Source organism: Balaenoptera borealis (assembly GCF_965194805.1).
Source record: "Balaenoptera borealis genome assembly, chromosome: 20".
NCBI lineage: Eukaryota > Metazoa > Chordata > Mammalia > Artiodactyla > Balaenopteridae > Balaenoptera > Balaenoptera borealis.
In genome coordinates this window covers 33,098,127-33,114,498 of record NC_138879.1, presented here as the reverse complement: position 1 = coordinate 33,114,498, position 16,372 = coordinate 33,098,127, and the positions used below count along the sequence as shown (strand labels likewise).

The 16,372-nt window shown below is 40.7% G+C and overlaps 1 protein-coding gene across 3 annotated transcripts; it reads left to right on the top strand.

Annotated features, from left to right (window-relative positions):
* Nucleotides 1–2,523: 2,523 nt before the first annotated feature.
* Nucleotides 2,524–11,304, top strand: TMEM100 (transmembrane protein 100). Of its 3 annotated transcripts, XM_082371935.1 has the most exons (4): nucleotides 2,524–5,714; nucleotides 6,008–6,088; nucleotides 8,438–8,580; nucleotides 10,078–11,304. In XM_082371935.1, exon 4 carries the CDS (start codon nucleotides 10,142–10,144, stop codon nucleotides 10,544–10,546), a length of 405 nt encoding a protein of 134 aa, XP_082228061.1. In that variant the 5' UTR covers nucleotides 2,524–5,714; nucleotides 6,008–6,088; nucleotides 8,438–8,580; nucleotides 10,078–10,141; the 3' UTR covers nucleotides 10,547–11,304. The 3 variants fall into 3 exon arrangements, with proteins under 3 accessions (XP_082228061.1, XP_082228063.1, XP_082228062.1); XM_082371937.1 differs by lacking the exon at nucleotides 6,008–6,088; XM_082371936.1 differs by lacking the exon at nucleotides 2,524–5,714 and having other exon boundaries at nucleotides 5,759–6,088.
* Nucleotides 11,305–16,372: the final 5,068 nt, after the last annotated feature.

Here is a 16,372-nt window from a genome sequence, read left to right as displayed (position 1 = left end):
AATAAAAGGAAAGAATAGTAAAGAACCTACAGAGGGGACCCTGAGATCTGACAAATGGGAACCTGAGTGGCTGGGTGTCTTGCCTAAGGTCAACAAGAAGGAAAAAAAAGATTCAAACCCAAGTTTCCTCACTTTCAGTTTATGGCTGTTTTCATTGCACAACAAGAGTGTAGAGTCAGAAATGTTAATTTTGTTGTGGAAGTGATCCAAAACCTTACCCTGTAACCCTAGAAAGAAAGAACAAGTTATATCAGAGCTGTAAAGAAGCCTTTCCAAACTAAGTTTAACTTAGAGGATAAATAGAAATAGTCAGGGGAGAGAGGTTCCCCTGAGACCATCGAGTCCCTCAAATTGGAAGTCATCCAAAGATATCAATGGCAGATTTACTGACCAGGCTCAGTGGCCAGTCGGAGTTCAAAGTGGACTTGAAGCCCTCAGTGTGCACGATGGAAGAAACATCGTGTTCTCATTCTGTGGCCATGCACTGTCTTGGGATCATTAGTTTTATCAAGTTTTACACTTGCTTTTACAAAGACAATAATGCCCATTTCCTGTATAGTTTACTTAAGTAAACAAGGAGACAGCAAGTTACCATCTCCTTTGTGAAGCAAGACTTTAAAATTTTTATCTAAAGAAAGAAAGCAAGGGATCTGTTCTCTTCATTGTTCCATAAGTTCATAAGATAAATAGTTCTAGTTTGACCTCAGTTCAGCTGGGCAAATGGTTCCCTTTCCCACTATCCACCCACGTTGTGAACACCAAAGACTTTTTAAGTGGTTAAAAATACTTCCAAACAGTTTCTCGAGCTGATCCTATTCTCATCAGTGGGTCACTACAGGGGTTCTGTGGGAAGGTGATTGCATGTTTCTTCTGGCAAAGTAATTTTTTCTAAACCCAAGTTTATTCTGGGGTGAGTGTAAACTCCTATGAGCAACAGAAAACATGCATATCATCTGAACACAGAAACAATAATGCATAGGGATAAACTTTGGAGTCAAACAGGCTTTGGTTCTAGCTCTGGGCTTCACCATCTTCTAAATGGTGACTTCCCAAAACAAGTCCCTCATCTCTTCATTTGTATAATGGGACTGTCTGGCAGCTACATCTTGGATTATTTATGAGTATTAAATGAAATAATAAATCTATAAAAAGTATATAACACAAACTAAATGTTCAATAAATATTTGTTTATTATTAGGTACAGCCTCTTGTTGGGTCTACAGGGTACCCACCATCCAAAGAATACTGGAAAATGCAAATAATAATTGAGTAATTCAATTATAACTGAATAACTAATGTAATTAGCACTAAATAGCTGGACACTTTGAAATTATCCATTTGAAAAATGATCTGAGTTTTCAAGTTTATATCTGATTTCAATATAGAGTCATCCTTTTACTTGTTCATTTATTTGGCAAAAACTTTCCTTACACATATAATTGCTAATACTATCCTTCAGGAACTTATGGGAGATTTTCCAGTCAACATGATCTTGGTAAACCCTAATGTGAAGGCTTGCTTACAATGCATGAGGCCCAAAACAGGACATTTCTAAAGAAATCCATAGTGGACTGGGACTGCTTTTTTTTTTTTTTTAAAGCTTTAACTCATGGGGCAACATAAAATTAGCTCTTAATTTTAATAACAGACAAAGGCTGTTTCTCCAAATATGAAATGATTGGCACTCTCTATACGAACCCTTGGAGTAGTGATCAATGGGAGGAGAAAACATTTTCATTCCCAGAAAACGTCTTTGAGGTGCCTTTTTCATGCTAAACACTGTACAAAAAGAACTGCATACTTATGTTCTTGTTTTTGAGGAGTTTAAAATTAAACTTTAAAATTGAATCAATATATTATTTGCATATAGTCAGTACATCTAAAGTCTCAAATCTGAATTCTTAAAATATTTATTTCTTGTTCCAGGCAGAAAGTTAGCAATCTCAAATCATGTATGTATATTGCATATGTATCTGCAATTTTGTGTGTTTGCATGAAATGAAGTGAATTATAAATTCAATCATAATTTTAGTGGAAAATTCATCTGTGAGACTATGACAGCATTATTTGGCCACTAAGACAATGCTTCACAAATTAGTAGTCAAGCAGTAATGCCACTTTCTCTAGCATTTGCCTCTCTGTTGGAGAAATGGATAGCTATGCTAACCAAACTAAGTGTATACCCTCCGCACCCTGCCCTCTATTTCTGCTGACAGTATCACCAAGCTATTAATTACTTAGGCTTAAAAACCTTACAAACCCCTCTCCCTTGGTAATTTTACCCTGTGAAATCCATTGCCAACTTTTACCGATTCTACCCATTGTAGTGACTCCCCACCTGTATGCATTTTCCATTATCAGACCCCCAGCACTCTCATGTGGACATTCACAAAGGTTCTCTAATTTGCACACTTTCTGGCTTCCCCGTTTTGACTCCCCACCCCCAGCACCCCGCCTCCGGCCCTGTGCATCCCAACACTTTAATGCCAGGCTACTACTGACAAAGCGCAGAGCCGACCATGCCATCCTATTCAAAACCCACATTGCTCTCAAAATAAAGTCTAAACTCAACCCTGAAGCAATGATCTCACCAGCAACCATTTCCAGTCTTATTTGGACTGCTCCCTGTCTGCCCCATGCTCTCTCAAATTCAGCCACACAGGCTACTCAAAGCTCTCTGCAGATTTTCACTTTTCTGAGCTATGTTTATATATAGGCTGTTCCTTCCAACTAGAATCACCTTCTCTCCTTCCCTACTTACACTGTCAAGTACCAGTCTACCATGAAGATTTCCCTGCCACCTGGACCAGACTGGTTTCATCTTCCAAGGATCTCCCATAGCTGTTTGGTATTCCCTCTAGCAGAAAGATTACCTGTGGCTTTACTGTCCTAGAGTATAAGCTCCCTGAGAGCAGAAATCATGCTTTACTTACTGGTTTCTATATGCTCAACTGGAACATTCAACAAGTTCTTGGCACCCAAAAGGTGTGTAGTAACTATCAGTGCATCCCAGGCAAGTTAAGGACTTAACACTGCTGAGTTTTAGTTTCCTCACTAGTAAAATAAAAATACAAAGACCTGAGACAGGGTCTGTATATCAGTGGTGCCTATTAGATGATTGATAAGCCTTTTTGTGTTCTCTCCTCTTCAAACTGGATGTATCATGTAGGTTGACTCAGAATGAAGCAACCTGGAGTTAGACCTGGGGATAGTGGCACCCACTACACCCCCATTTCTTTCTCTAAAAACTGGAGATAACAAAATCTACTTGTGAAAATAAACTCAACACTCCTCTTACTTAAGCACAGAGCTTAAAATCTATGGTTTCAACTGAATGTTTCATTATGTGGAGGAGGGCCAGACTGGTGAGCCCATCCCATGCCAGTCATTTCAAGACCAGAGCTACACAACTGGGATATGATGAATCAGGTCAGAAGGTATGTTCTGCTCTATGAATATGGAACAAGAGAAGCTAACTGACCCTTACAGAACATTGTAGATTATTAGCTTTTAGAAAATTTTACTTGTTACAGGGTGGTTTCAAATCCCCAGGACCAGACTGATGTTGAAACCTAGAAATGTTGTGCTGATCTGGTGTGGATTGGGGTCACACGATGTTTGTGCACATCATTTTATGGACAAGTGACATTTGTCACCAGAGGCTAGGGGGAGATTGTTTCTGTAAAAAGCATAGAAGGGCCCCATATTATCAGGGATCAAGAGGAGGGGCAAAGTGGGGAGGGTACTATTGTCCCTCCCTTTCCTTCTCTGGAAAAGGCAAAAATGGTGGGCTGTACAAGCCCCTGAATACATGATCCATAGCCCAGTAGGGGAAGCTGACCCAAGTGCTGTGCACTTGTCTTGGGAAAGTGTCAGTCCAATTTGCTATAACTCTTTACCTCTGAGCTTCCTCATCTTAGGCCTCCAAAAAAATCATGTACACAAATATAAAGGATTGTGCCAGATACATGGGAATGTTATCATAGCTGTTTTAGTATATACTCAGATTTTTAAACAAGAAAATCAGTTCTTCTCATCTGAGGCCAGAATGACAATTAGTTCTTGATGAAGTGAAAGATAGTTTATTCATCCTTCCCTAAGGTCCCACCGTGTTATTTGATTTCAGCAATTCTGCTTTTTAATGTTTATGCAATCTTTCATAGTGACTCAGAACAAAATGGGTAAGAGAATGGTGACCAGGGTGTACATCTAAAAGATGTGTTTTCCTTTCTGTATCTGCGTGGATTTTTATGAGTTTGGGGTACCTTAAAATTGACCAGCAAATAGTAAAATAGTAAAATATAAACTTATATCTGAGGCATACCCATTATTCCACTTGTTACTATCAGATCTCCCTATTTGATGTCCTAGACCTCAAAGAGAAGTGCTTTGGGGCAGGGGTAGGAGTAGAAATAATATGACCTGTTATCCAAAATGAACACACAAACAGATCACTTTCCAAAATGTCCATGATTTCAGAGCTTAAATGCAGACACACCCTTAAAAGAAGCATTGGAAAGAAGAAAAATTGGCCAGCTTCCCAAATCTCACTGAATCCAATTGGACTGGGTGATGACGGAGATCAAAGGCATGTGGCGACTGGACAGAGAACTGGGAGGAACTGGCATCTTCAGGCCTGCTGAAAATTAGCCAACTCAACCACACCAAGCAAAAGCAAACTGAAAGTAAATATGGGAGAGTAATTGAATGCACATGGGGGTGCTCTTCACAAAATGAAAAGTTTGTGTGTTCCCACAGGAGAAATTTCCAGGTCTTCAACAGCATCGACCCAATGGCAAGAACAAAATAGTACCCTTTCTAATTGAGAAACTGAACCCTTTTGGCTTCTACTGAAGGGAAACAGGCAAAATCTCCTCTTGGTCATGGTACTCACGATCTTCATTGTCTTCCTCCACTTTTATATCTCCCTTCCCTAAATGACTTTGTTTCTGGCTTGTTTCTAAGTAAAACTAGATATTTTTTTAATTTGGGGGAACTTGCTCCAGAACAGCAAGTGTTCCTAATTCTGCTTTTTATGATACCTTTGGTGGAAGTTTAGCTCAGTTGCTAAGAGATGTGATTTTCCTCTGTACCACCATTTCCATGGTGCCTTGCCCCCCTCTGATGAACAGCACTGATAAGACCTCTCCTGTGGCTTTAGGGAGAGGGTCCACACAAGGAACCAAATGCCATTTCGCCATCAGTGGATCTCTTCTTCCTTTACTCCTCTTATTACTTGCTTGTTATGGTGAAAAAATTAATTTGCCTTTTCACTCCCCACTGCACATACTCTCCCAACCCCACACCCTCCTAGAAGTATAGAACAAGGATTACAAATTCTTTTCTGCAGGTTCACAGTATTACAGAGGGATAGTATCAGAATGGGGGCTTTGGATAGGGAAAACCTTGAAAATGGAAGCCCGAATGAGGATACAAAGAAAGAAAAACAAAGGAGGACACTCTTTCCAAACTTGGGTCCCTTTTAAAAAAAAATACATGGATTCTATTTTCATAGAGGGAAATATGGAAGAAAATACAACAGCACTTAAGGAATTTCCTCTCATCAATTTTTCTCTGGTCCCTTAATTGTGTTTAAGCCTTGGTGAGTACTTTGTTTACAGTCCCTAGCATAGTGATTTGCATCACCGTCTCTGGCTAGCTGTTGGCCTGGCCGGGAGCTGGCAGCTGTGTCAGTCCAATTCTGGCTGGGAAAGGTAAGGATCTTTGCTTTGGTTTTTGAAACTGGGAAAGAAATGTGGAATGTCTTTGGAGGGGTGGGGTGGGGTAGGAGGATGTAGATTTAATTCATGAATTAGAAGCTTTCTGAAAAGTTCTCCAAGCTTAAAGGAATCTCCCGGAGCCTTCTGTTTAAAAAGAACCAGAAAGATTTCGTCTCCCTTCTGAAAGAAGTCTTGCAGAAAGAAGGCTGGTTGCTTTGTGAATGAGATTTTGCATTTGGGGGCAGGTGTCTCTTAAGGCACTCTCAGGAATGTTTAATATCTTATAGGCGCAGAGAGGAGGGAGGAAAAATCATTCAAAGACATCAGGCATTGATCACTAGGAATTCTTTGAATTTTAATTTGAAGAGGTAAGAATCATTTAACACTGCAGGTGTTCCTGGGTATAATGATAGGTATCTATTCTTCAGATATAATTTCTGCTTTATCCCAAAGCTTTCTACTTCTCTGTATTTATCAGTACAAACCATCAGTTGTCTACTAGCAATCTGAAGATGTGTATCTGGGCAGATGCACATACTCTGAAGAAGAATTAGGGTGAATGTAACATCTGAAGCCTGAAAAGGCTGAGGAAAGCTTGGGTATTAGGAGCCATAACGACAAACCAACCCTGCTCCCAGCGCACAGATGCATTCACTGTCCCTCATTATAAGTTCAGCCAAGAGGTCACCATCAAAAAAAGGTGCCTCTGGCTTCTCTCTGGAAGAAGTTCAAATCATGTACCTTTGACTTTGACAATGGGGGAACATGGTCAACAGGAAAGGGTGATGATATTCAAAGCTTCAGTGGGGTTATTGGATTATGCTGGGGAGAAAGCAGCCCCTGCTAGAAAGGAAAGAGGAATTGCCCCCGAAGGCCACAGTTCACAGTGGGAAGACTGCTTTTCTCATAAGGAGCTTCTCACGAACCTCCAATTATGTGGCCCGTGGCTCCCAATATCCCTGTCCTCCCAGGGCATTGCTGGCAAGTGCTGAAATGCCGTGGTTCTAAGTACCCCTTCTCAAACACCAAGTGACAGCACTCCTCCTGGAGGATGAATGTGTCCCTTTACATCCCACATTCTTAAAGTCTGAGGACGGTCGTGGCCGAGGCCCTCCAGATACTCATCATCCTCAGCAGGCTGGGCTCCCCCCACCCAGCCAGGCCTCAGGAAATTTTCAACTTTATTTCTTTTTAATGAAGAAGCCCTTTGTCTGATTTCCATTCTAGAAAAAAGGACTTCTGGTCCCTCTCCCTTCATGACAAAATCACCAAGGTATTATTTCTAGACAAGGATGGAAAGAGTGGGCTCTCGTAGAACAGACATGAGATGCCTGAGAATGGCCATGCCCTCCACCAGAAGTTAGAGAAATCTAACAACTCGATAGAAAGAAGGAGAACAACCCTCTTTCAAGATTTAATTTATATTTGTTGTATTAGTTGTACCAATTAAAAAGATATTATTAAAACTTGTATAGATTAAAAATAGAGGATGGATAACTTTTAGCTACAGAAGTATAGGGATGAACTTATAATAGTCACCCAGTATTATCTCACTTTTCCCTCCAGAAGACAATCTGGGGCTTTAAAATTTTAAATAGCTTATCTGTAAGAAATTCTAAAGCTCTAAGTCCATTTGCAGACAGGGGGTGGGAAACCGACCTTTATTGTTTGGGAGCGTGACATGTCAAACCATATAGGTTTGAATATTTCAAATACCTTGCTCCTTTAAGTGGGTCAAGGATCTGCAGATTGACATCAGCCAGGAGCTTGCTACAGACCTATTAAATCAGAATCTACATTTAACAGCTCCTTACATAATGTGTGTGCTCCTTAAAGCCTAGAGTTCAAACCAAGGGTTTCTCTCTGTGTGAACTTTGTCAGATTACTTAACCTCTCTGAGCCTCATTTATAAACTATCTATAAACTCATTTGTAAACTAGTGAGAATTAATGTTATAGCGTGCACCTTGCAGGTGCTGTATGATGACCGTGATGGTAATGATGATTTCAGCATTGCCGAAGTTACTCACTTCCTAGCACAAGTAGTAATCATGTTTAAATCAAAATGACTGTTTTTCCCCCTTAGTCACAAACATTTGTATCTCCCACCCTTGTTCCTAAATGAATTAATATCAAATAAGGGGGGGATGGGTTAAGCTTCAGATGGCCAGCACACATATACGAAGAAAGAATACTCGGGAAACCTGGGAACATAGATTTTTGCTGGCTTAGAGGCTGGATTCAGCTGCTCGATGACTTCACAGCTGTTCCTCCCGCCCTAAAAGTGTCTATCCCTTCGGCTCTGTCCCCTCAGCTGGGTCTGCAACGCTGACTCTGGGATTTTCTTGTGAAAATGCCTGCTGGGCGGGAGGAAGATCTGGAGGTTGGCTGGGGAAAAAATGAGTAATGCAAAGCAGTGCACTCGGTAAATGCTGCAAGAGAAATAAAAGTAAAAGCTGCCTCCTGTCTCTAGGGACTCTAGAATGATTCTGACTTATCATGTCACTGAGCAGAGCTGGGGGAAGCCAAAACTCGGAATCTGCTGGCAAGGAAAAGAACGAAGAAAAAAAAATGGCAGGGAGGGGCAATCCGGCGGGGGAGGAAATAAAAAGAGAGAGAGGGAAAGACAAGCGTCATTTAGGAAGAGATAGAGTAAAAGAAAGAGCTCCAGGATCTAAAACCTACCATATAGTATTTTATATCTTTTCTTTTCCCCAGAGGAGATCCCTATCCTGTCACTTTATTGACAGACGTGCTGTTACAGGCTGTCTTCCCAGAGGTCGCAGAAGAAGCTCAGACGCTGCTGTTCCTTCCCTCCCAAGTCCAGTGGTTTCCCTGGTAATGGATTGCTTCTCTCTGAGGTACGGGTCCGTGTAAGTTTTTGGGGGACGGAGCTTCATTTTCAGGTTAGCTGAAGTCTCAGCTTTGGGGTGAAGATTTTTTTTCTTTCAGACAGAACCTCAAATATCCTTTTACTGGCCTAGCCAGTATTTAAGGTATCATTGAACAGCAGTGATTAATTTGGTGATTAAAAATCCCATGCAAATAGGCAGCTCTAACTTTTAGTTCATTGCACAAGGAGTGATATTTTTGACCTCCCAGAGCAAGGAAGAAACTGTGAAGTTTGATTTGGTGTTGAATTAGTTTTCAGTGGGTGCTTAATATGATCGAAGTATTCATCTCACTGAAATCATCTCCAGTATCTTCCTTTAAATGCTTTCAGTAACTATAACTGCTCAACCTTTTAGCTGCTGGATCACTTCTCGATGGTAAAGGAAAATGACTTACCATGTCTGAGCAAGAGAGGAGTGTTCACTGATTTCTCATAGATGGCGTTTCAACCAGAGGCTTTTGATCAAGAGGCTCAGATTTCACCCTGAAATGTTCAGATTCAAAATATTTAGAAAGATACAGCGCAGCGCAGGAAGATTTTGTACACAGCAGCGTGGGGTAAAAATGAACTTGTAAATCTTTATGCTTATCTAGTCTGCTTATTTTTCTTAAACATGTGGTATATATAATATCAAAATTCCTTGTTAAGTTTAATGGAAAATTTGTGAATTGACAGCTAATTATCGTAATAATATTGATCTTCTCTTTAACATAAAAAAAGCACAAAATTTTGTCTAAAAAATTGTTGAATTATTTTTCTTATTTTTCCCTTTTCAAATGGATCAGAGGATATTGCCGCATTTTAGATCACAAATCCTAGCCTTATTGTCCCTGAATTTTTGCCGAACTGCACCCGCATCATGGACCCAGGATGCATGTTTCGCTGTATTTAATAGCTACAACAATAAAGACTTGTTAACTGTCAGTTGATGTAGAAGAACATCATTTGTACGCTGATTGCTGGTCTTGACGTTGCTTTGGTGCACAGCGAATGGGCAATAGTTTGGAAAGAGTGTATGTTATGCCTGGAAACGCCGGCAGAGTCTAGGTTGCTGTGAGCGTGGAAGGGACTGTGTGAAGTGTTGTTTATAACGTGTTCTCCTCTTGAATGAGGCTGTTTTGGGATTAAGACTGAGGCTTCTCTGTGTGTTTAGAGGAAAGAAAAGCAATAGACAAAGCAGAAAAGCTTGTAAAACATTTGCAGACCACCAGAGTGTATTAAGCACTGTAAAGTGCTTCCTGCTTTTTATATCTTCCCTTTCTTTATGGTTCTCTGCTTTATCTTGCTTTCTTCTCAATGCAAAGAGAATGCAAACAATTAGGAGAAAAATATATTAAAGTTGATTTTCACATGCATCCATGCCTCCTAGAAAAGAACACAGTGGTCTTTCCCCCAGCTCTTTACTCCTACTTGTGGGGCTTACTCTGATGCATTTAACTGGCATCTCCTCTCTTCTCCTCCACAGCTTCCACCCTGGTGAGACCACCCAGGTCTAGTCTGTGAACTCAGCTAGGAGACATACTGTAAAAATGACTGAAGAGCCCATAAAGGAGATCCTGGGAACCCCGAAGTCTCCCAAGCCAGTGGCAATGGAGAAGAGCTCCAATGGTGAAGTCATGGTAACCATGGTCCCCCTGGTCAATGAGATTCAGCTGACAGCCGCCACGGGAGGCGCTGAGCTCTCCTGTTACCGCTGCATCATCCCCTTCGCCGTGGTGGTCCTCATCGCCGGGATAGCGGTCACTGCCGTGGCTTACAGCTTCAATTCCCATGGCTCCATCATCTCCATCTTAGGTCTGGTCCTTCTGTCATTGGGACTTTTTTTGTTAGCCTCCAGCGCCCTGTGCTGGAAGGTGAGACAGAGGAGCAAGAAAGCCAAGAGGCGGGAGAGTCAGACGACTCTCGTGGCAAACCAGAGAAGCTTGTTTGCTTAGGACTGAATGAGACCAAACGGGATGTGTGGTCTGAAGGACCTGCTCTCACTTCGTCAGCCAATGCACCCAGGACTGGTGTGGGAGAGGATGGACTTGGCATTGCCGCAGACCAGAGGCATGGGGGTGGCCTGAGGGTGGAGGATGGATGTGGTTCTCTTCTGTGAGCAATGACTTGTGTCTTCGATGACAAACTTAACTCTAAGGGCTATTTCTCAGACTGAAAAATCAGTTTTTCCTCTACATTAAACATTTTAGGGGTCATGGGAGGTGTGCAGCATTAGACAACATTTGGTTCACCTTGGAAAATAGGCAAGAGAAGATGAGTTCTGGCACACCAGCAACCTGCCTCCAAAAGAGATAACCCACGCTATTAGGATGTTATATCATAAAAATGTTCTGCTGAGAGTCTAAACTGCCTTGAACTTTGCATACCCCTGTGAAATTCTGTGATCATTTTTTTTGCAAAAAGTTGATTCTCTAGCATCTGTTTTATTTTTCACTTTCAGTAACTCATCACTGGTGGTACTTTTCTTGAAGAATAAACTAATATTTTTTATGTTTTAACATTGGACAGTTTTTAGATGATCGTAATGCTGTGTCAGAAGTTTAAAAAAAAAAAAGGTAAAATGTGTAGCTACTCGATGACATGCGGGGATAAATTAATATTAAAATAATCCAATATAGCACTTTTGATGATTTTTATATTAAAGTTTAATGTACATTTTATTCAAAATAATAAATACTCATTGCTGCTGAAACTTCTTAAATGGTTATTTCCATTGTAGTTACTGTTACTGCAGTTCCAGATTGCCCGTCTTTCCTTGCCTCATTGGTAGCATCTCAATTGTATTTCTCTCAAATGGGCATGTTGCTTCTTCCTAACTTAACTAAAAGATTTTTATTTTTTATCACATCATTTTTTTTCACGACTTCTGAAGAATAATATGAATTATGTTTATTCTAAAAGATTTATATGCCATTATAATTAGGAAATCAATGCCTTGGGTCAGGAATTTTATAATGTGTTGTTAAATGTGTGTTACATATTTATCAGATCAGTTGTTAAATATCTGCTTAACATATTTTTGAGCACCAGCTATATACCAGGCATTGTGTAGATTTTCAGGCTGCTTAACTGAGTTGGCAATAATACAATGCAAATAACGTTACTGCTTGAATTCTGTGAATATTGAGCAGCTAGGACTCTATGCCATAACTCTAGCCAGAAAAATCCCTGGTTCATGTCGTTTAAACCATATTAAACTAGAGTGGAAAGGTAGGCACAAAGCCTTTCCTAAACCTTGGAAAAACAAAGCAAAACAAAGCAAGCCTAGCATAGCACTTTCTATGAAAGGCATTCTATCAAGGACTTTAATTAAATGTGGCAGGAGCCCTCTGGCACTGACTGCTCCCTGGTGCTCAGTTGGTTTTGTTAAGGGGAGACACCTTGTTGACCTAGTTTCTCCTGGCTTTGAAGGTCAGATGGTGAAAGTCTGGAGTTGAATACAATTATCTTGAACACATGCAGTTGAACACTCCTCTGGACCAAATGCAAGTGTATGGCATTGTGTTTATGACAGCAGGAGGGATACTGTGTTTTGACATGCTTTTTTTTTTTTTTTTTTTTTTTTTTTTTTGCTCAAAGATATCCAAAAGCTCCCCACCGCTTGATGAAGAAATTTCTCAGATGAGTATTCAAGGTCCTGCTCTGTATGATCCAAACAAATATATCCAGCTTTCATTCTTACTCCAACCCCAAAACTTATGAGGTAGCCAGACCAGACGATTCCCCATTCCTGGATCAGGTTTCACTTTTCCTGCCTCCATGTACGTTCAAACTTCTGTTTTCCCCCCCTGCATAATGCCATCCTTTCCCTCTCCAACTCAGACATATCCAAATCCTACTACTCAGTAGAGTCCTAGCTTAAGTGCAACCTCTTCCCAGAGGTTCCCATTTATCTGAAAGGAAATGCTCCTTCAAGAGTCTCTACCTATTTATTCTCTGATGGCAACTTACATTTTCTACCATGTGAGTACTATAAATGTTTTATCTTCTTCCAAAACTCCTTAGAAGTGCATAACGTGTCATATATTTTTAAACCCCTAATAAACTGTCCTGCACAGATTAGGTACTCAATAAGTGTTTGCTAAATGAATGAAAGAATAAAAATCAGAAAGTGTTGAGTGTTTGATCCAGAATTACAGTTTATTTTAATCTCGTAAAAGAAAATTCTTTAGTTCTCACCTCTCCCAATAGGTCATCCTACTCCACCCTGCCTCTACTGGAAGCACCAGGTCCAGGTGAGTATTTACTACCTTTGTATAATATTTCTCTAGCCACGCCTGCCCTTCCAACTGATTGAAAAGTAAACTTGTGAATTATTTCAGGCCACCAGGGGGCCTCATGCTGCTACCTGAGAGTCCCAAAAGAAACCCCATGGAATGACTTAAATTGTAAAGACTGAAATAGGATCATACCGGAATATCTCTCCTATATGTGAGGAGTTGGAGAAGATCCTCCACTGAGCCCACCCCTACCCTCCTCCCTAAGTCACTTTGCAATGGCTAATTCTGGGTTCTTCTAGTAAATACAGGAATGTCTTGCCCTGTTGAGGGAGGCTCCAGTCACATTAAAAACATATACACACCTGCAAAGCTGTAAGGCACAGAGATAGTCCTATGTACTGTGGCTCCCAACTCCCACAAGGAGAATAATCCCAGACTTGAATCATGATATCACAATTATCTCATAACATATGTCTTTAATGGTCAAGGTTTGTCTTTACAAATGGTTTGATGATCTAGTGATAAGCAGATGTTAAATGCATGCATAAGCATGATGCAGGCATATATGTATTGAAAAGATAACCTGGCCCTACCCTGGAGGATCAGAAACCAGCTATCACCTGGAAGGATTTTCCCTAAACCTCATACATCCTAGAATGCACAGGAACAACTTTTAACCCCATCCTGGGCAGCAAGTCTCTGCCCAGGTGAGAAACACAGCCATCTAGGGAACTCTGCTCTCCCCACCTCACTGTCTTGGTTGATCTAGGAAACCTTGCCTAGAGAAGATGGCAAGGTCAGATGGATCACACAGGTGGCTGAGGCCAGATAAGCCCAGGAGAGCCAGAGCACAAATCCTCAGACCTACCTCTGTTCCACCACCACCACTAGACAGACAGACAGACAGAGACAGAGACAGAGATCCTGGTTTGTACCGTGTTATGGTTTTGAACTTGTAAGATCTGGTTATGAATCCCAGCTCTCCTGTTAAACTAGTCAGGTGATCTTGAGAAGTTAAGCCTCATCTTTAAAATAAGCTTAGTTTTAAAGAAATGATTTAAATTTTGTCATCAATAAAGTACTACACTCTTGCAAAATTGTTGTTTTTCTATCTAATGTTGACCTCAGCTTCTTTCTCTACTTATTGTCCCAACATGCCATCAAGCATCGAGCAGCACCCTCTTTTGGTTAAATGGCTTTAATTAGTCACTTGTTTAACCTTGACATTATCCACGAAGGCTCTCTAGACCAAAATAATCTGGGGAAAACACCTGTTCCAAACATGAATAATAACTTACATTTTCTTAATATTGTTATAATTCTTGGTGCTTTCACATACATTGGAGTCATTGTAAAGGTATATTTAATACAGAAATTCAATTATGTGTCTTTAATAAAAAAGAGATCAGGAGAGCGAGAAATCCCCCCCCCCCCACTTCCCCTCCTCCCATCCCCATTCCAGCCAATCTCATCTGAGGCTGCCCCACAGAAAGGAAAACCAGAGCAGGAATCTAAAGAGAAGCAAAAAAAGTAAATTCCTTGTTCCTGGTTTTTGAGCCTCAAGGGCATCTTACTGATTTAAGGCTTATCTAAGTAATTTTCAAAGGTAATTTGTTTACACTTTATTTTTTACATTACTCTTTGACCCTGTACATGATGGGGCTCAAATGTATCCGATATTACTCAATATTCTCCACCACACTTTGAGGCTATAAGTGCATGTCTACCCTGCTCTCAGGTAAGCAAACTATAGTTCTGAGAGGGTAAGTGGTTTATCCAATCAAGGTTTCACAGCTGGTGAGGCCTTGAGTCAGACCAATTTGCTGACCAGAGATTATAGTTATTGCAGGTTTATGCTTAGCTGTGACAGAAAGCATTTCCAGAATGATAGGAAAAGGAGACCAAAAAAGGTGTTCTAATACCTATTTTCAGAAAACTCTTTTTAAAGTATAATATACATAGAGAAAAACATACAGCTGAATGAATTTCACGCACACACACACACACACAAACCTGTGGAGCCAGATGAAAAAACCAAATATTGCTGGCCCCTCAAAAGCCCCCCTTGAATCCTCTTCCAGTCATTATCTCTCCAGGAGGATATCCTCACTCTAACACATGAGTAGTCTTGCCTGATTTTTAACCCTATATAAATGGAATTGTGGGGTGTGTACTCTTTGTGCCTGGCTTCTGTGCAATATTATGTTTATGAGGTACATCCATATTGTTGCATGTCATTCTAAAGCGTTTATTCTCATCGCTGTGTAGAATTCCACTGTATGAATACACCATCATTTACTTATCCTTTCTGCTTTTGATAGGCATTTGGATAGTTTCTAGTTTCTAACTATTAAAAATAGTACTTGTGGTAGCCAGGCTCCCAGAGGCCCCCAAAGATGCCTGCCTCCTGATATTCGCATACCTCCTACATTGTCTCAGGTTGGTTTGTGTGACCGATGGCAGAAGTGATGTTATGTCACTTCTAACACTGGGCTATAAAGACACTGAGCCTTTCACCTTGGTGCCTCTCTCTCCCTCCTTTCTTTGGGGGAAGCCATCTGCCATGTTGTGGGGACACTCAGGCCACCATGGAGAGGCCCATGTGGGGAGGCACAGAGACCTCCAGCCAACGGCTGGAGAAGAGCTGAGACCTGCCAGCAACTACCCGAATGAACTTGGAGGTGGATCTGTGTCCCCAGAAGACAGCTTGACCAAAACCTCACGAGAGACCCTCAACCAGTGCTGCATTACGTGATTATATGACTTTAGTGGAATCTTGGCACTCGTGTCACATGGGCCCTTTCCTCCACTAAGAAAAAAAAAAAAAAAAGACAATTTTCATTTATTGCAAGAAGGAATTTGTACTAACAAGCACAGTGAGCTCCAGGCACTGCACGTACTGTGCCTAATGGGTGAATTGGCCCTTCATCCAGCTAAGCCGCAAATTCCTGACCCACAGAAACTGAGATAATAAATGTTTGTTGTTATAAGTTGCTAAGTTTTGGAGTAATTTGTTATTCAGCAAGGGATAACTAATATTGTGCTATTATGAAATTTCTTCTACATGATTTTTAGTTTACATACATACACAACTCCTAGGTTGAGAATGACCTAGGAGTGGAATCCCTGAATTAAATAAAGGATGGGTAATGTGTTCAGCTTTACTGCCAGTTTTCAAAAATATTTGAATCAATTTATTCTCCTATCAGCACTATAAGAGAGTTCTGGATGCATAACATCTCCATCAATTTTTTCATTTTCCATCTTTTCCATTTTAGTCATTCCAGTGGTTATAACATTCACTTTTAAGTATACATTTCAGAGAGGCGATGCCCCACCAGAACTTGGGACATGATAGGGCAGAGCAGGCTAGAAAATGGGAGAAGAGATTAGAGTGGAAATATAAGATTTAGATTTGGGCTTTGAAAAAGCAAAGCAGCAAGAAATAAATTCTTAGGGAAGTGCTCTGAGACCAGGAGCTCCCAGTCTAGAGACTGGGAGTTTAACTCATAATGTGAACAACAACATTCACCAAGCACT